This window comes from Myxocyprinus asiaticus, chromosome 16 (assembly GCF_019703515.2).
Source record: "Myxocyprinus asiaticus isolate MX2 ecotype Aquarium Trade chromosome 16, UBuf_Myxa_2, whole genome shotgun sequence".
Classification (NCBI taxonomy): domain Eukaryota; kingdom Metazoa; phylum Chordata; class Actinopteri; order Cypriniformes; family Catostomidae; genus Myxocyprinus; species Myxocyprinus asiaticus.
In genome coordinates this window covers 23,709,535-23,725,731 of record NC_059359.1, presented here as the reverse complement: position 1 = coordinate 23,725,731, position 16,197 = coordinate 23,709,535, and the positions used below count along the sequence as shown (strand labels likewise).

The 16,197-nt window shown below is 38.8% G+C and overlaps 1 protein-coding gene across 4 annotated transcripts in view; it reads right to left on the bottom strand.

Annotated features, from left to right (window-relative positions):
* The window catches only part of LOC127453927 (rho guanine nucleotide exchange factor 1-like), a 58,367-nt gene that overhangs the window by 21,868 nt on the left and 20,302 nt on the right, over positions 1-16,197 (bottom strand). For 3 of the 4 annotated variants that reach the window (XM_051720725.1, XM_051720726.1, XM_051720727.1), the window contains exons 2-8: positions 12,070-12,134; positions 8,924-9,010; positions 8,293-8,406; positions 7,002-7,100; positions 4,155-4,197; positions 3,864-3,969; positions 3,226-3,366 (exon numbers count right to left, since the gene is read on the bottom strand). In XM_051720725.1, the coding sequence (XP_051576685.1) occupies positions 3,226-3,366; positions 3,864-3,969; positions 4,155-4,197; positions 7,002-7,100; positions 8,293-8,406; positions 8,924-9,010; positions 12,070-12,096 (617 nt within the window). In that variant the 5' untranslated portion in view covers positions 12,097-12,134. The remainder of the gene's footprint in view (positions 1-3,225; positions 3,367-3,863; positions 3,970-4,154; positions 4,198-7,001; positions 7,101-8,292; positions 8,407-8,923; positions 9,011-12,069; positions 12,135-16,197) is intronic. The other variant, XM_051720728.1, reaches the window with a different exon arrangement.

Here is a 16,197-nt window from a genome sequence, read left to right as displayed (position 1 = left end):
TTATTTTATTGCAACTCAGATATTAATATAATATTGCATTATGCGGAACATGTTGATTCCCACCACTATAAAGTATTAGTATTCAGATACCGGATATAATGGCTCTTTTACTGTACAGTGTGCAGTGAGTGGCAGTTTATCCCTGCTGGCTTACATTGTGCAGAAATAATGAGCTGAATCCAGATTGCCAGTGTGTGTTCAGTGGAGTCGAAAGGCTCAGCAGTCTCCTCCTGTCTTACTTCCTGCATGGGGGTCCCCGAGTGCTTCCCGTGGGGTGTAATATTAATACTTACAGGCCCACGATCACCCACTAATGTGAATTTATTGCACTCACTGACCCTGTGTGATCCTTGCCAATTAAAGCACACAGTTGTTTTGCTTAAAAGCAATACTTTACAGAACAATTAAAATTGTATCATTGTTTACTCACCCTCATGACATTCAAAACCTGTATGACTTTCCATACTGCTCTTACGACAAAAGTGGATGGTGATTCTTGCTGTCAAGCTCCAAAAAGTACATTAAAGTACCCTGAAAGTAGTATGTATTGTACTTATGCTATATTCCAATCAGATCGGAATTGACATATATGCGGAATTGACATATATGCTTATAAGGCCATTTGACACCATATAAGGAGAAGCAATGCACAAACTTTATTTTAAATGGGGTCCAAAACATTTTTGATCAAATGACAAGAACCACATTGTTCACATAGTAGTCAAAAATGCAAGTGACCACATTGCATTTATGACAGCAACAAAGCGCCACCCACACATCTGTCAATCAACCATTGCACTAAAACAAGAGTTTTAAACTTTACTGGTTACATGCGGTTTAAAAAGGAAATAACTATCCGGTCTGAAAATTTGAAAGGTAACGGAAATGCATTCGGTACAAGAGGAGAAAAGCCCGAACCATAACAAAAAGAACCTTTTTAGAGCCAGCAATGAAACTTCAATGGATACGTCATCTACTCCTCAAAGTTAATCTAACTACATATGAAGCACTACAGAGAGTGAAGTGAATTCTGATAGGACTATTACAAAATTCACTGCAAGGGGTCAAACAGCACAGCAGCAAGAAGATCCTGTGCAGTACGACACATTCAATAGCTATCACTCAGCAGCCAGTGAGCGGATATTGACAGAGGCTCAACGGTTCTGATCTGCAGTGAATGCAGATTTGACAATAGCAGTGTTCTGTCTAGAGTGAACGGAGAGAGTGTTTGCAGCAAACTATCCTCTTTCCCACTGTGTTGATGGTGTTTGACTCAGCAGGGAAACACAAAATCACACAGTAGAGGGTCAGAAATCTCAGGTTAGGTACTTAGAAGGCATCAAAGGTAAAGTTCCGCCCCTGTGTTTCAGACATAACCGGAGCACCTGCTGGTTCTCTTTCAACCATGACATTAGAATCACTTCTCACTGAGAAAATAGACACCCTGTGAATTGACCATAACAGAGAAATAAACCCACCAAACCTACAGTAGGGATGCATAGATACGGATACAAGTATTGGATTGATGCAGTGCTCATGTATTTGTACATTAAAAAGTTTTCAAAAATGAAAATTCCATCATCATGTAGTCACCCTCATGTCATTCCAAACCATTATGGTTTATTTTTTTCCGTGGAACACAAGAGGAGTCAAAATGTCAAAGAATGTTGGCGCTGCTCTTTCTTCCATTCAATGAGAGTGAATAGTGACTGAGACTAACATACTGCCTAACATCTCCTTTACTATTGCAGGGAAGAAAGGAAGTCATGAGGGTGGTAGCGTTTTCATTTTTGGTGAACTATCCCTATATTAAAATCTTTTTTTAAATTAAATTCTTTTTAACTATAAATTCTCCTCCCTTCCCAGTAGGTGGCGATATGCACAAAGAATGGGAATCGCCAAAAACAAGAGAAGAATTCTTATGAGAGAAGAGCACTTTGGAGGGCTATTCTCACCCACACCTATCATATCGCTTCTGAAGATATGGGTTAAACCACTGGAGCACTGTAAACCCTAATGCTCAAAATAATTGTTTTGAGTAGGAAAAAATGTAATCATACAAACTAGTTCAAATAAATTAACCTGGATGAGTATTTAGAACTTTCTCTTTCTTTTGAGTTCATGAAACTTACACCTGTTAAGTAATCTGAAACTAGTTTAATGTTTTGAGTTTAACTTGTCTCTTTAAATTTACAGGAACTTAAATTTAACAGAAACTGGGAAGGGGATTTTTATTTCCTAGCATGCTTTACATGGCACTCCACAGGGAGAGTAAATGTTAATGTTAATTAAGTGTTATATAGTGTGTCTTTGTGCAAAATCAATGTAAAGGGAGATACTTGTTAGAGTTTAATGTTTTATTGTGTTTAGAAAAGTTTCTGTCATGTTAAAGTTTGTGGTGGGTTACCATTATGGTGAATAGGAGCTTGAGATCAGGTTGAGGACAGGTACAATATTAGATCATTCAACAGTATATTGATATACTTGAGCAATTGCTATGTTAATCATAGCATGGTTTATCCAATTAGCATGCATTCAGCATGCTAACATTCACTGTACTAGCTTGTTCTAGCTAGTACACTCTAGTTAGGTTCCCTCTACATGACATATTTAAGTTGTGCCAAAGAGTTAAATTTAAAGATAAGTTAGCTTGCTCAATATTTCAAGTTAAGAAAACAATCAACATCCATGATTAGTACAAAATTAAATTCTGACAGTTCTGCTTACTTAAACTTTGATGTAACTGATTACCTGATTAACTGATTTGAGTTCTGCTAACTCATTTGGGTTTACAGTGAGTCGTATATATTACTTTTATTCTGCCTTTGTGTTTCTGAGCTTAAAGGTTTTTGACCCTGTTGACTTGGAAAGAAAGTCATACACATCTGGGATGACATGAGGGAGAGTAAATGATAAGAGAATTTTCATTTTTGGGTGAACTATTCCTTTAAGTACACATAACTTCCCAATGAAACATGTGAGTAAGGAAATTGTGGGAAAGTCTGCTTAATACGTTTACTCCTCTTTAGCTCTGGTCAATTTGTTAGGATGCACCAAAAATTTTGGCCAATGAAACATTTTGGCTGAAGATTCCTTTAAACAGCAGTTTCATCTCGCTGAAATCTATTGAGGCGTTTTGCTAAAAAATTCAGGAGCAACTATAAATTCTGTTGCTTGATAAAATGATCAGTAGATTTGAGAGCAACTAAGAATGACAGTGCTTACTTGGCCTCAAACATCTTTTCCAGCATGCTTTCAGCTACAGCCTTCTCCTTCATCTCCATGGGGATGCGGTCAGTGGGCCGATGCGATTCCACATCATGTAGTTCACGATCGTTAGGAGTCATTCCCATCATCCTCTTCTGCCTAGCGAGGGAAAGAGGACAGGTACAGTATGTTACTCGAGCACCTCTACTCACTGAAGTTCCAGGGGTGGGGTCTTAGATCAGTTTACAAGAATTTCATCCAACATAAACACCAACACTCCAAACTAACTCAGACCCCTATAACGTGAACCAATCTCAAAATATCTCTGGTCTGGGTATGGTTCACTTTTAGTCAGTGCGGTACACATTTAATGCTTTATGAAGTCAAAGTACTCCATGTTTATATTATTTAACATAATTCCTAATATTTTTGGCTGCTACTATACAAAACTACTGTAATGCAATGATAACAAAGAGCAGAAAGGAGGGTATGACAGCATTTCTCCATATTGGGAAGAAGGAACATGCTAAAAACTATTATCAATTAAGTATTTCTAACAAAGTATTACAGCTAAAGGAGCAAAACAATGTAGTATAGTATGAACAGGTTATGATAATTGATCTTTTCTGCTCCTCTTGCTGGCCAGTGACTCTCACCTGAAGTCTTCGAGCTGTCGCAGTACCTCTGGAGCCTGCAAGAGCTGAACTTCAGAAGTGTAATGTTTTTGTTGTTCTTCACTGATCATCTCTGGACGTGCGCGGTCTGAAGGAAAACAGCGAGAGAGGCAGACGGAGGGGTGAGTGGAGCTAGATTTAGTAAAGCTATAGCAATAACACAATTTCGCATTAAAAGTAGTGATGTGATTCATTTATATGTGAGTCTATATCAGTGATGAAGTTAATAAAAACGAACTACAAGTGAACAGTGTGTGATGGTGAAGGCCCTACCCGGTTCAAAGGCTATACTGTTTGGCACTGATACTCTGAGAATCTGGAAGAGAAAAGAGAAAATTAAGAGTGCTTTTCAAAACCAAACACTGATTAAAAGAACAGCTCACCCAAAAATGAAAATACTGTCATTATTTACTCACCCTCATGTTGTTCCAAACCCATACACTTTAATTTGGTTCATGGAACACAAAAGGAGCAATTCTGAATAATCATCACTGCAGCTCTTTACCACAATGACAGTTCATAGTGACCATGGCTGTCAAACTCCAAAATAAATGTCAAAAAACACAATAAATGCATAATGTAGTCCATATGACTATTGTATGCCTTGTAGGGTTTTTCCTCATAGGCCAAGGTATCCTAATATGTATTTAAAAAAATAAAAATAATAATATTTAAAATATAAATATGTTGAAATGAGAGTGAGTAGAATGTTTACATATAACCAGATATATGACTCCAGATAAAAGCCTAATCATTATTGGAATCGATATCGGCAAATTCAGGTGACGAGACAAGAAATGGTATCAGCTGTAAAAATCCTGATTGGTGCATCCCTAATGGTCAATATGAACTAATGTTGTATAGAAAAGAGCTGCATGAAGATTCTTCAGAATTTCTTACTTTGTGTTCCATGGATGAAAATAACAGCATATGGTTTGAAACAAAATGCTGGTAAGTAAATAAATGACAGAATTTACCTTTTGAGGTAACCTGTTCCTTTAAGAGAGAATATGTCTTACTATGCAATACAGTAAATCACCAACAGAGGTCACAACCACACAAATAACCAGAGAACTACTCTCTCGCTTCCTCAAGTTTTCAGCTCATCTAACAGGTCTACAGCCTTAATGCCATTGCCAATTCAGAGAAATGTGCACACAGATAGAAACAAACATGAACATGACATTTGTTTGTTTTAAGAAAAACAGACAGTTATTCATTAGAAAGTTCATTCCCATGACCCAAACAGGAAGTTAAAGTCAGACAAATACTCACTGAGAGATAGAGAATGAGGAAAAGTCTCAAAGAAGGATCAAGAACATAGAATAATGTTACAAAGAATGGGACAGCCAGACAGACTGTGGAAATACACAAAAACTTGATACAATAAAGTACTTCAGTTATTTCAGCGAGCTTCACGTGACAGGGAATCAGAAAGAGAGATTCGGGGGGAGTCGTTTTGACTGTCACCCCTCCAACTGAAGAGAGCAAGATCTCAGCAAAACAGTAGGCAAGTGTGACACCCTCAGCCAAAATCAAGTTGTCTGGAGTCTGCTAGTGTGACGCTGACTTTATAGCAAGCTGTTGCAAACAACTAAATCTGTAAGATCGTTCGCGTAGAGCCTTTTTGTTGTTTAATTAGTCTACAAAAGGAATCAAACCTACTCAAATACTTTTAAATTCCCATTCAATCTGTTGATCGATGGGGTGCTTCACTAGTGCCATCTGCAACAAAAGCCATTCACAGATCTTCACAAAGTGAGATGCCTCTTATCATATACTTTTTGACTGTATTCTACCCATTAACACTCTTTATTACAACCATCTTTGCAGTAGTATCTGTGTCATCATAAATTACAGTAACAGAGTGTAATCAGTGCATACTATGGTCATGTATAACACGTTAGCGTCGTGGATGCAGAATGTAAACATGTAAACAGAATGTAAACAGAATGTAAACATCACAAATTACACATTATCTACTGGATAATAATTATATTATTATTACATTATATTCTCTCTTAACAACTGACTATCAACCGACAGCTGAATGTCAATACAGTACAATACTGTACATTCTATATTTACTAATACATGTACTTTTTTATATATTTTTATTTTTTATTTTTATTGAATAATGTGTATCTATATAGTGCGTATTGTATACTGTACAGTGTATGTTATTATTTGTATATTGTTGAGTGTAATCATGTGTATATCAGATGTTTAAATTGTGTTAATTTGATGTTATTGTAAATTGGTATATGTCTCATCACTGTCACGACTGCTATGTTGATCGGAACTGCACCCAAGAATTTGACACACCATTGCACTTGTGTATATGGCTGTGTGACAATAAAGTGATTTGATTTGATATTTTAAATAATCACTGAGTGGTTAAAACAGCATCTTTCACTGATCTTGAATGAATTCTTCTCATAGAATGAGGTAAGAATTCACTGATAACACATTTTAATGTCACATTAGTTAAGTAGTTCTGTATTCTTGCATGTCCTGATATTGAGATGCTCCTCTAAACACCTCCCACCGGTGTGGCCGGTGTCTGAATGGTTGCAAAAAGTATATAGTTTCATACCCGTTTCGTCCTTCTTTTTGGCTCTAAGCGTAGAACGAATAAGAACTTCGGTGTGAGTATACTGTGGCCTTTAGAAATTGATTTTCTAAGTCATTTCACAGGACTCAATAATGACAGGCTTTTTTTCATTTTAGTGCAATTTGTAATTTAATGACGAGTCAATTTTGAAAGCAGTCCCAAATTAGATATTGCCAATATATTTCTATCTACATTTTTATGTTTCTGTATTACACAGTTCATGATTTGTGCTTTCTTCACTCCGCACGAATGCAATGGAAAGGCCCACTATCATGTTTGAAAGATAACAAGCTGAAAGTTCAGAGTGATGGACAGTAGATCACCCATGCGATGAATAAAATACAGCTTCAACATATTTTCAAGAGCATTCCTTTAGGGTTCTTACACAAAAGGTAGACAATACAAAGAGGGAAGGAGTGAAAGGTGTGACAGAACAAAGAGGCAGACATGTAAAGTGATAAACTTATTTGACAGCTGAGTGTCCAGAACTCTTATTGTTCACATACCGCTCCTTTATCCAGGAAAGTGTTGTAGAATTCCCCAAAGTGTTTCTTGGTGTCTTTGGCATTGAAGTTCTTGAAGAGGTCAGCATGAAGGTAGCATAGCTAAGATAGAGGAAAGGAGAGAGATGGGGAGGGGGATTAAAGAAAGACAAGCATAATGACAGGAGAGAATTTAAAGATTTAGACACCAGAAATAGAGAGAAACCCAGCATGTTGATGGTATTGAACCTTAACAGGGCTTTTGGGATAGTGATATGTGCTATGGTAGTCTAGATGTAGGTTTGATTGACTGGGCGGAGAGGGAACTGAACATTTCAATATTTCAAATACTTTTGCACATGCTGACCAGTGAGAAAAGAGTATCAGGAGGGATGACAGGGACAAATGGAGCAATCTAAAATTCATGAACACAACATAGTACCTGTGGGATGTTAAAACAAACAGCTGGATGTGATACTCAATGGTGTATTAAAGGGAAAGTTCACCCCACAGTTAAAACTCTGACATCATTTACTCATCCTCATTTTGTGGTGCAAAAAACTGTCAAGGATCCTGTCAAGCTCCAAAAGGACAAACAAAATGCCATAAAATCTGTCCATATGACTTGTGTGCTATATCCCAAGCCTTCTAAAGCCATATGATAGCTTGGTGTGAGGAACAGACCATTTACCAAGTTATTAACTGAAAATCCTCACATAACACTATTGTGTGACTTCAGAACACTTTAAATAGAGCATGCAAGTTCTTTGGACACTTTTATGGTGTTTTGTTTGACCTTTCTGGAGCCTGACAATAAATCAGAATTCTGTCAATTGGAAAACAGCAGCTTGGACATTCTGTTCATTGTGTTCCATGGAAAAAACTACAAATAAAAACAAAAAGTTTTGAACAAAATGAGGGTGTGTAAACGATCACAGAATTTTCATTTCTGGGTGAACTATTCCTTTAACACAGAGTGTGGGACCAAAGGTTACACTAAATGTCAACAAAAATTAGGGTCGTGTGCACTGCAGTGAGAATGAGCAAAGAGATGAAGGACTTGGGTTTTGGAAGACGGTACCTGGGGTAGATCACATTGGCTGCATGCCAAATAAGGGGAGAGATACTCATGCTTTAATCACACGTAAAGGGCTTTATCTGAATACAGATACACATACATACATACAAGGTTCCCTCCCACCCCCTAAAAACACGCAAAACAGATTCATAACTGAAACACAGAGCCTCACATACTAAAGTATGCAAGCATGCACACTCGCAGAAATAAACAGGCACACATCCAGTAAGTTCTTACCACAGGAGCGCAGTCAAACTGTAACATGACATGGTGAATGAAGGCCAGCAAATGGGTGGGCCTGGACTTCAACAGTTCAATACTGTTAAATTGACTATAGTGATCATCCACGTTCTGAGAAAAAAAAAGTTATTAAATTAAATGAAAAGAGTTCCTTTCAAAGCAAAATAAATAAATAAATGAATGTTTTTGTCTTGTTTTCATTAAAAATATCTAAACATTCTCAAAACAAGATTCCTTTTTTTTTTTTTTTAAATAAATAAAATTAAGATAATAAAAGCCAGTGGCAAATAGTGTTTTCAGGTTCTAAGTATAAACCTCACAAAATTTAGTAAAGGTTATGATTAAATTTAAATAAGAACAATCAAATTGCCAATAGGGTTAGACAAAAAAAAAAAAAAAAAAAAAAAAAAAAAAAAAATCTTATTACATTTTCTTCAAGAAAATTTAGCCTGTTGTAAGGATATGTTTTTACTGAAAAAAAAAATATATATATTTTGTATTTGTATTTTTATTTAATTTTTTGAGAGAGAGAGGTTTAAAAACAGTAAAGTTGTGTTTGAATTTGTTTAAGCTAATCAAATGAATAAACTTGAGAAATGCTAATATGACAGAAGAGGAGGTCACTCACTGGTTGCTCATCATTCTCAAAGTCTTCATCCTCTGCTCCAATTATATTCATGGCTGGATACGTACACTGAGCACCTGACAGCCCACGCTGCAGAGAGAGAGAGGGAAGATAAAGAGATGAGGAAAATGGATATAAACTTGTAAAGGGATGAAGGGGTGAAAGAGGCTCAACAGCTGAGGACATTTTTGTACGACATGTTTTTTTAGTATTAGTAGACTGAGCGACAAAATAGCTAGTGAGGTTAAAATCTGAAAGAGAGAAAACATAAGAACAGATCCTCCGTATAGCTAGACTGCAAGGGATTTTGTGAAATGATAAACACACTGGAACCCAGGTGCGCTATTTCCTCATATTGTTTTTAACGGACACTAAAGTGACTGCGCTATGCTACTTCTATGGCTCTATAATAAATTGAAGTAAGAAGATCAGCACTTATTGTGCAAAGCAACAAGGCTCTATGAATATTAATGAAAAACAAGTGAGTAAAAGATTTCAAGATCATTTTTGAATCGCAATGCACTAAACAAAGAATCACATTATTAACTTATTGATATATTTTTTTTCACCATTTCCCATCCCAAGTGACCATATTTTATTAACTTGCTCTTAAGAAACTCTCATAGGAGTTGCGTTAAAAACCATAAATGCAAATATCATGGTGCAATATTCCATAAACCTGGCCACAGCATCTAAATGTTACAGTGTTCTACTGTGAGAGCAGCTGAGAACAGGGTTCCTCTGTCACTGTTGTGCAACAATGACTCATTGGAAAGAGGCTAAAAATCCCATGTACAAGTTAACTCACACAAACAGTGAATTTTCCAGTAGACACAAGCAAGAAATTGTGACTAACACTACTAACACAAATTGGTTTGTGTGCATAAATGCCTTAATCTCAGACAAAATGTAATAAGATAAGAACGTATTAAGATGTGATGATTTGACAGTAGAGGAGGTCATGCAACAAAAAGTTTGAGAGCATTTCAACTTTTGGCACAGTGCACTCTGGCGCAGACATCCATTGATCAATGATAATCTCAGAGAGGCAGGTCTAGTTGTGCTTTTGTGAAATCCAATTTGCTGTTTGTTCCCTTGTTTTGAAACTCACATGGCTCTTTCCACACACTCAAACGAGAGCTTATATATTTCTATGCATCAAATGCTCTCCCTTGTGTGTAGGCACACATACAGTGCATGCAAGATATACATTTTATCAGTTTGTGTGTTCTCTGGGAATCAAAACTTAGCATTGCTAGCACCATGCACTACCAATGATTGAAGAGCAAGTGAAATTTGGACTACTGGCCCGACAGAGCCAGCTGTTAAAAATCCTCAATAGTTCCCCCATAGGCTGGTGAGAATTTGGAGGAGTCTAACTCATAACACAAGAGTCAGCTGTGGCAGAAGTGCTGCCCAACCCGCTACAGCACATTCCTGAGTTTATTAAGCATCCAGAAACTTTTGTGTGTTGGTAGCTGTAATGCTCGAAAGTGTATGCCTTTGTGCATTTATACATTTATTGTCTTTCATCTGATAAAATAATGATCTAATAACACAAACAGAAACTGTTTCACTACCTGTTGTATAATATGCATTTCATCTGATACGATTTTGATATAATAACACAAACAGAAACTGTTTCACTAACTGTTATGTAATATGTATTTCATATATAAATGGTTTCACCAGTCTGTGTTCAATAAAACATGATAGGCAGAGTCATCATCTGTCAAGGAGAATAAATGACAACATTTACATGCCCTTAAGAAAACAGTTTATTCCGGCGTTTTGACACATCATGTAAACGAGAACGCCGTTTTCCTTATAACATTTAAAGGAATAGTTCACCCAAAAGTTAAAATTCTCTCATTATTCACTTAGAAGCGCCCATTTAAAGTTAAAAACATTTTGATTATCGACTTGTTTCTTACATAAACCTATCGATTCGTTTCAGAAGACATTCATTGATCGACTGGAGTCATATGGATTACTTTTATGCTGCCTAAATGTGACTTTTGTGCTGGAACCCTTGTACCTCTATTATAAGGACCTGACAGAGCTCTATCTTCTTCTAAAAATCTTCATTTGTGTTCTGCTGAAGAAAAACAGTCATACACATCTGGGATGGCATCTGGGTAAGTGAATAATGAGAGAATTTTCATTTTTGGGATCCCCTTTAAGGGATTAAGAGAAAGCGGTTTAACACACCTGGGTTTCTACCAGAGAACATGGCTTAATGTGGCCATGTAAACACATAAGCAGTGTTCTTACAGGTTTTTGATGAGTGTGCATGGAACAGACCAGATAATAACAACATTATAGGATTGAGCCATTTATCAGATCAACAAGTCAACACAGCAGAAAGAATTCAAAATTTCTCATAGTACAGTGGGACAAGCACATCCACTATAAATGATACCCATTTACACACCAATGTAAAATATCGATGCTCCCTCACGTTCGCGCAGATGCACTCTTACATTGGGGGTTTTATGTGAGAGGGAAACCCCACCATACAGGTTGCGATAAAAAGTTAAGGACACAAACACCGCAACAACTTTGGAATATCTGGAAATAAAGCAAAGCAGCAGTACAAAATAGCCAAGTCTTCCTCAGATGCCATTTTTGTTATTTACACAAGTGTCACAGGGAAATTAAATTTCTGTGGAGAAAGCTGCTTTCTGACCGGGCCGCATGTATACGGGAGTGAAGAGAACACCGCTTATACAGTGCATGCAAACATGTACGCCGCTTTCTCGCAATAACCCGCTTTCTCACAATAAGCCGCTTTCTGGTGTCCATGTAAATGTAGTCATTGTGTGAAACAAAAAGAAATAGAACATTTAAGAATTCCGTTAATTAAAATTCTACACATCTTCGTGTCAATGGTTACTTTTAACAAACAAATGCACCCATCAGTTTTCAATTTAAAGTAAATATTTTTGAATCTGGCCAATCAGAACAAATTAAAAGTTATTTACGTGAACATAAAATAAAGTACCCTAGTTGTTTTGATACAATGGAAAATATCTTGGAAATTTATTATTCCATCTCTGTTAACAAATCAGATGCAGCCCGCTTGTAAAGCACTACACAATCAACAACGAATGGAAAAAAACAAATACGACCAGCATCAGATGCTTTACCCCGTTATGGGCGTCTTCGAAATCCATGCTGTCATAGGTCAGGCCAGTGTTGGTTAAGCAAGCTCCTGCAAAGGAGAACAGTGTCCTTTGTCAGACAAGCAAATACAAACCATTGGAACACATACAAGTATATGGCCAGGGGCAAAGCAAAGTAGTCCAGCTGATACAAGTTTACAGAGTGGAGAATGAGAACATCAGGATCAGCCAATAAATCAATAACAGATAGACCGATGTGGAAGAACTAGACTCAGATTTAGTCCATCAATGAGGACCATTTGAATGAATAACAGTGGCTTCAGTTCTCAGCCGTCAAATAATCCATTATTCGGTTTATTTTTTGTGCTGCTTTCTTTGTTAAAAAAGAGTAATGGAATATGATGGGATACAAGATCTTTACTGCTGGAGGGATTCAGGAAAAAAAAAAGGTTTGTTCACTGCCCAGTATCATGCTGTTGTGTTAGTTTACCCATTCTCCAATAAAAACAAAGGCCTTTTATAATCTAAATCTAGGGTTTTTAGCAATGAGCATCTATAATGGCATTGGGTTGAACCCAACTACTGCACAGAGCTTTACAGTTAAGGTATACTCATTTGGGGGACAAAAAGAAAGAAGATAAACTGGGGTCTTTGCATACCATACCAAGTTTATTATTGTAAACAAAAAATGTTTTTCCAACATAATTGGAAAAACTAAAACTAAACTAAAAATTCATGGCTCTGAAACTAACTGAAATAAAATAAAAATAATCTCGAATAAGATTTAGTTCTCATGTTTTGTTTAAAACTGCCATTACCATAACATGAAGACACCACTAGACAGCAATAATAGACGGCCTAAAACCTCACTGCATCAGCAACAGAGCAGGAATCACTACCAGTGAAGCAAAGTAGGTAGGCTAGATAAAAGTCTTTTCACTCGTTCTGTCTTACCCTGTCAATCTGTGATTTGTTTAACATTTAACTTGGAACTGGTAAAGAGTTTAGTTTGAAGTTCTGCAGGGCTCAACATTAATGCTTCTCCAGCACAAGTGGATTTTTGAAGGGGCAAGTAAAAGAGAAAAAGTAGCCTGAATGTCAGTAACAAAAACATATATTTGTGATATAGCCAAGGCCTTATTACAAAGTTCTTATTCTTATACTGATGTTAAAATTAATCCAGAGCATGTAATTTTATAATTCGCTAGCGATCTAATAATAGCTGCGCACTTTCACTGACAGGCGGCTTTTTGTGCGCTTACATGCGTGTGTTCTCCGAGAATGCTCGTTATGCAGATACACACCTGAAATACATTTCATAATGCCCATCTTGGTGAGGTATTTATGTAAACTCAGAGAATGAGGTCTAAAGGGAACGTAAACAGTGGGGGAAAACTGTTTACAACCATAACAAGAAAACCACTCACTGTTCTTGGCTGGATAAATGTATTAGCTTTGAAAAAGTATTAATGTATTATACATTATACAGTGAAGACCAGAAGTAGTTTTATTTAGCATTTCATTCTGAATGTTTACTTGAATACGTGATACTGCTGTTAAAAACATTTAAAGCTGTTAACAAAAGCAATGTTTTCTTAATTTTGTATTTTTTGTTCCATTACTTTTGATTTATTTCTATTCATTGCTGTATTGTTATTTTATTACTGACTGTTTTGTAGTCTTGAATAGTCATTTGAATAGTAAGAACTGAATAGTTATTTGAATAGTAAGAATTCTTACATAACAAAATAGTGTTATTATTTGTTGTGATATGCTGGTATCAAGAATTGTAAAATTTCACTAACAATTACAGACATTTTGTTATTGTGACAATGTATACTGCATGGTAGATCTTGCTGCAATAACATGAAAAAGTAGATCTCATTCCATAGAAGTGTGAGCACACCTTCTGTAGATAATGGAAAGAACTACATGGAGATGGAGGCTATTCTTTCTTTGACTACCATATGTAACATAATATAACTACCATATGACAATAGCCTCCTCCCTTACCCAGCACAGTTTACATTTCTGTCCCGGAGAACAGAGTTGATTGTAGAGCTGTACTATTAGCAGGGCCGTTTAGAAGCATGTGGGGGTCCTAAGCGAAATCCTACTTGGAGGCCAACCGCAATAATATTATTTACATATCTGACATTGGGGAGTCCAGCAATATGACTGTAATGCTGGGTTCTTGGAGTGGAAAAGGAAGAGAGGAGACACAGGATTAAATACTTGAAATCCTTTAATAAACAATTGCTGGAGTAGAACAAATGCTGGAGTGGAAACAAACGCTTTGAGTGGAACAAACAATAAAGCTCAACATGCAAACTTAACACAACGTAACACTTCAAGTACTGACAATGGATGAACAAAACTAGAGGGTATTTATACACAAGGAACTAAATGAGGGAATGAAACACAGGTGAGGATGATGAGGAGCAGATGGAAGTGATAAGGGCAGTGAACTATGGGAGATGTAGTCCAGGGGAAAACTTCAAAATAAGAGTCCTTGAAGACCATAAGGGAGACAGACTGTGACATTAAAGGGTGACTCCTGGCGCCCAAAGACTGATGAGGAGGGTAGGGTAACGCAGAAGGTGAAGAAGGATCCAAGGAGGCCTGGAGGGTGGCTTCGGGGCTGGGAATGGATACGGGGGCCTGGGGGGTGGCCACAGGGCAAGGACTGGGTCAGGAGGCGGAACCGCTGGAGGAGGAGACTCTGGGGCGTAGCCATGGAAGACTCTGAGGGCGGAGACGGGGAAAGAGTCTGAGGGCGGAGCTAGGAGAGGCTCGACGACGGCAGGCAGAGCCATGGAAGGCTCTAAGGGTGGAGCCGTGGAAGGTGGCGTAATGGAAGGCAGACCCGTGAGAGGCTCGAGGGGCGGAGCCATGGAAAGCAGAGCCGTGAGAGACCCAAGGGGCGGAGCCAGGGAACTTGGTGCCCGGAGAGTAGCCGACAGCTCGAAGGGCCAGGGTGGAGCCAAAGGTTCCGAGGACCAAGGCGCAGCTGGTGGATCTAAGGACAGAGGCGGAGCCGGTGGGACTGAGGACTAAGGTGGAGCCATAGGGAAGGAGGTCCCCGGTGAAGCTGGAGGCTCGGAGTGGCGAATTGTAGCTGGAGGATCGGAGAGCCGAGGTGGAGCCAGGTGAATGACTGACCAAGGAGGAGCTGGAGGAACAAGGATACCCGGAGAAGCCAATTGGCTGAAGGACCACGGTGGAGCCAAAGGGACATAGAGCCAAAGTGGGACAGATGGAACGAAGGGCCAAGGCGGAGTCCAGGGCTCGGAGGGTCTAGGCGGAGTTGGAGGGTTTGAGGTTCACCTTGACCATGGTTTTGCAGGGAACGAATGTCAAGCCGATGACGTGGGAGGAGCTGGCTTACCAGGAGGAGGAAGAGGAGGAGGAAGTGTCCTGAGTGGAGCCAGCGGAGGAGGAAGGGACAGGGCACTGGACGGAACAAGGGTGTGCATTATGCTGGCTGGAAACAGCAGAGGATGAAGGGTACTCAGGGTGGGAACCAGGGCGGGGAGCAAGTCAAGGTCTATTAACTTGGCGAGAGCTGGCTCAGGGGTGGTCGAGGCTACGGGTGCTGGCTCAGAGACGGTCGAGGCTACGGGCGCTGGCTCAGGGACGGTCGAGGCTACGGGCATGGGCGCTGGCACATTGACCGTGGCAGGCATGGAAGGAAGAGTCATGGAAGGCTTGGAAGGAGGAGCCGTGGAAGGCGTGGAGCAAGGAGGTGGCATGGGGTTCCCGCCAAAACCCACAATGTGAGGAAAGAAAGCTGGGAGAGGAGTAACCGTGGTAATGGAAGATAGTGAGGGGTGATGGATGTTCAGTGTGGCAAGGATATAATCCGCAAGGGAGAGATTCTCCGTCTGCGGAAGCACTGTTATTCGGTGATAGTTTAAACCCATACCGTAAATGGACTTGAGGTACATATCCAATATGGTAGCTGTTGCAGTGAGTTGGAAGAACTTGGTGGAATATTCCAAGAGGCGAAGATCCTGCCTGAACAGTTCCATAAAAACCCCTGTTAGCTCCATGTTCAATGATGTGCTCGTCGAGGTCTGGCTTTCTATGAGAGTGGGATCGCTGGAGTAGAGGACGTTAGGAGGAACAGGTAAGTGGATAAGTATTCTTTGT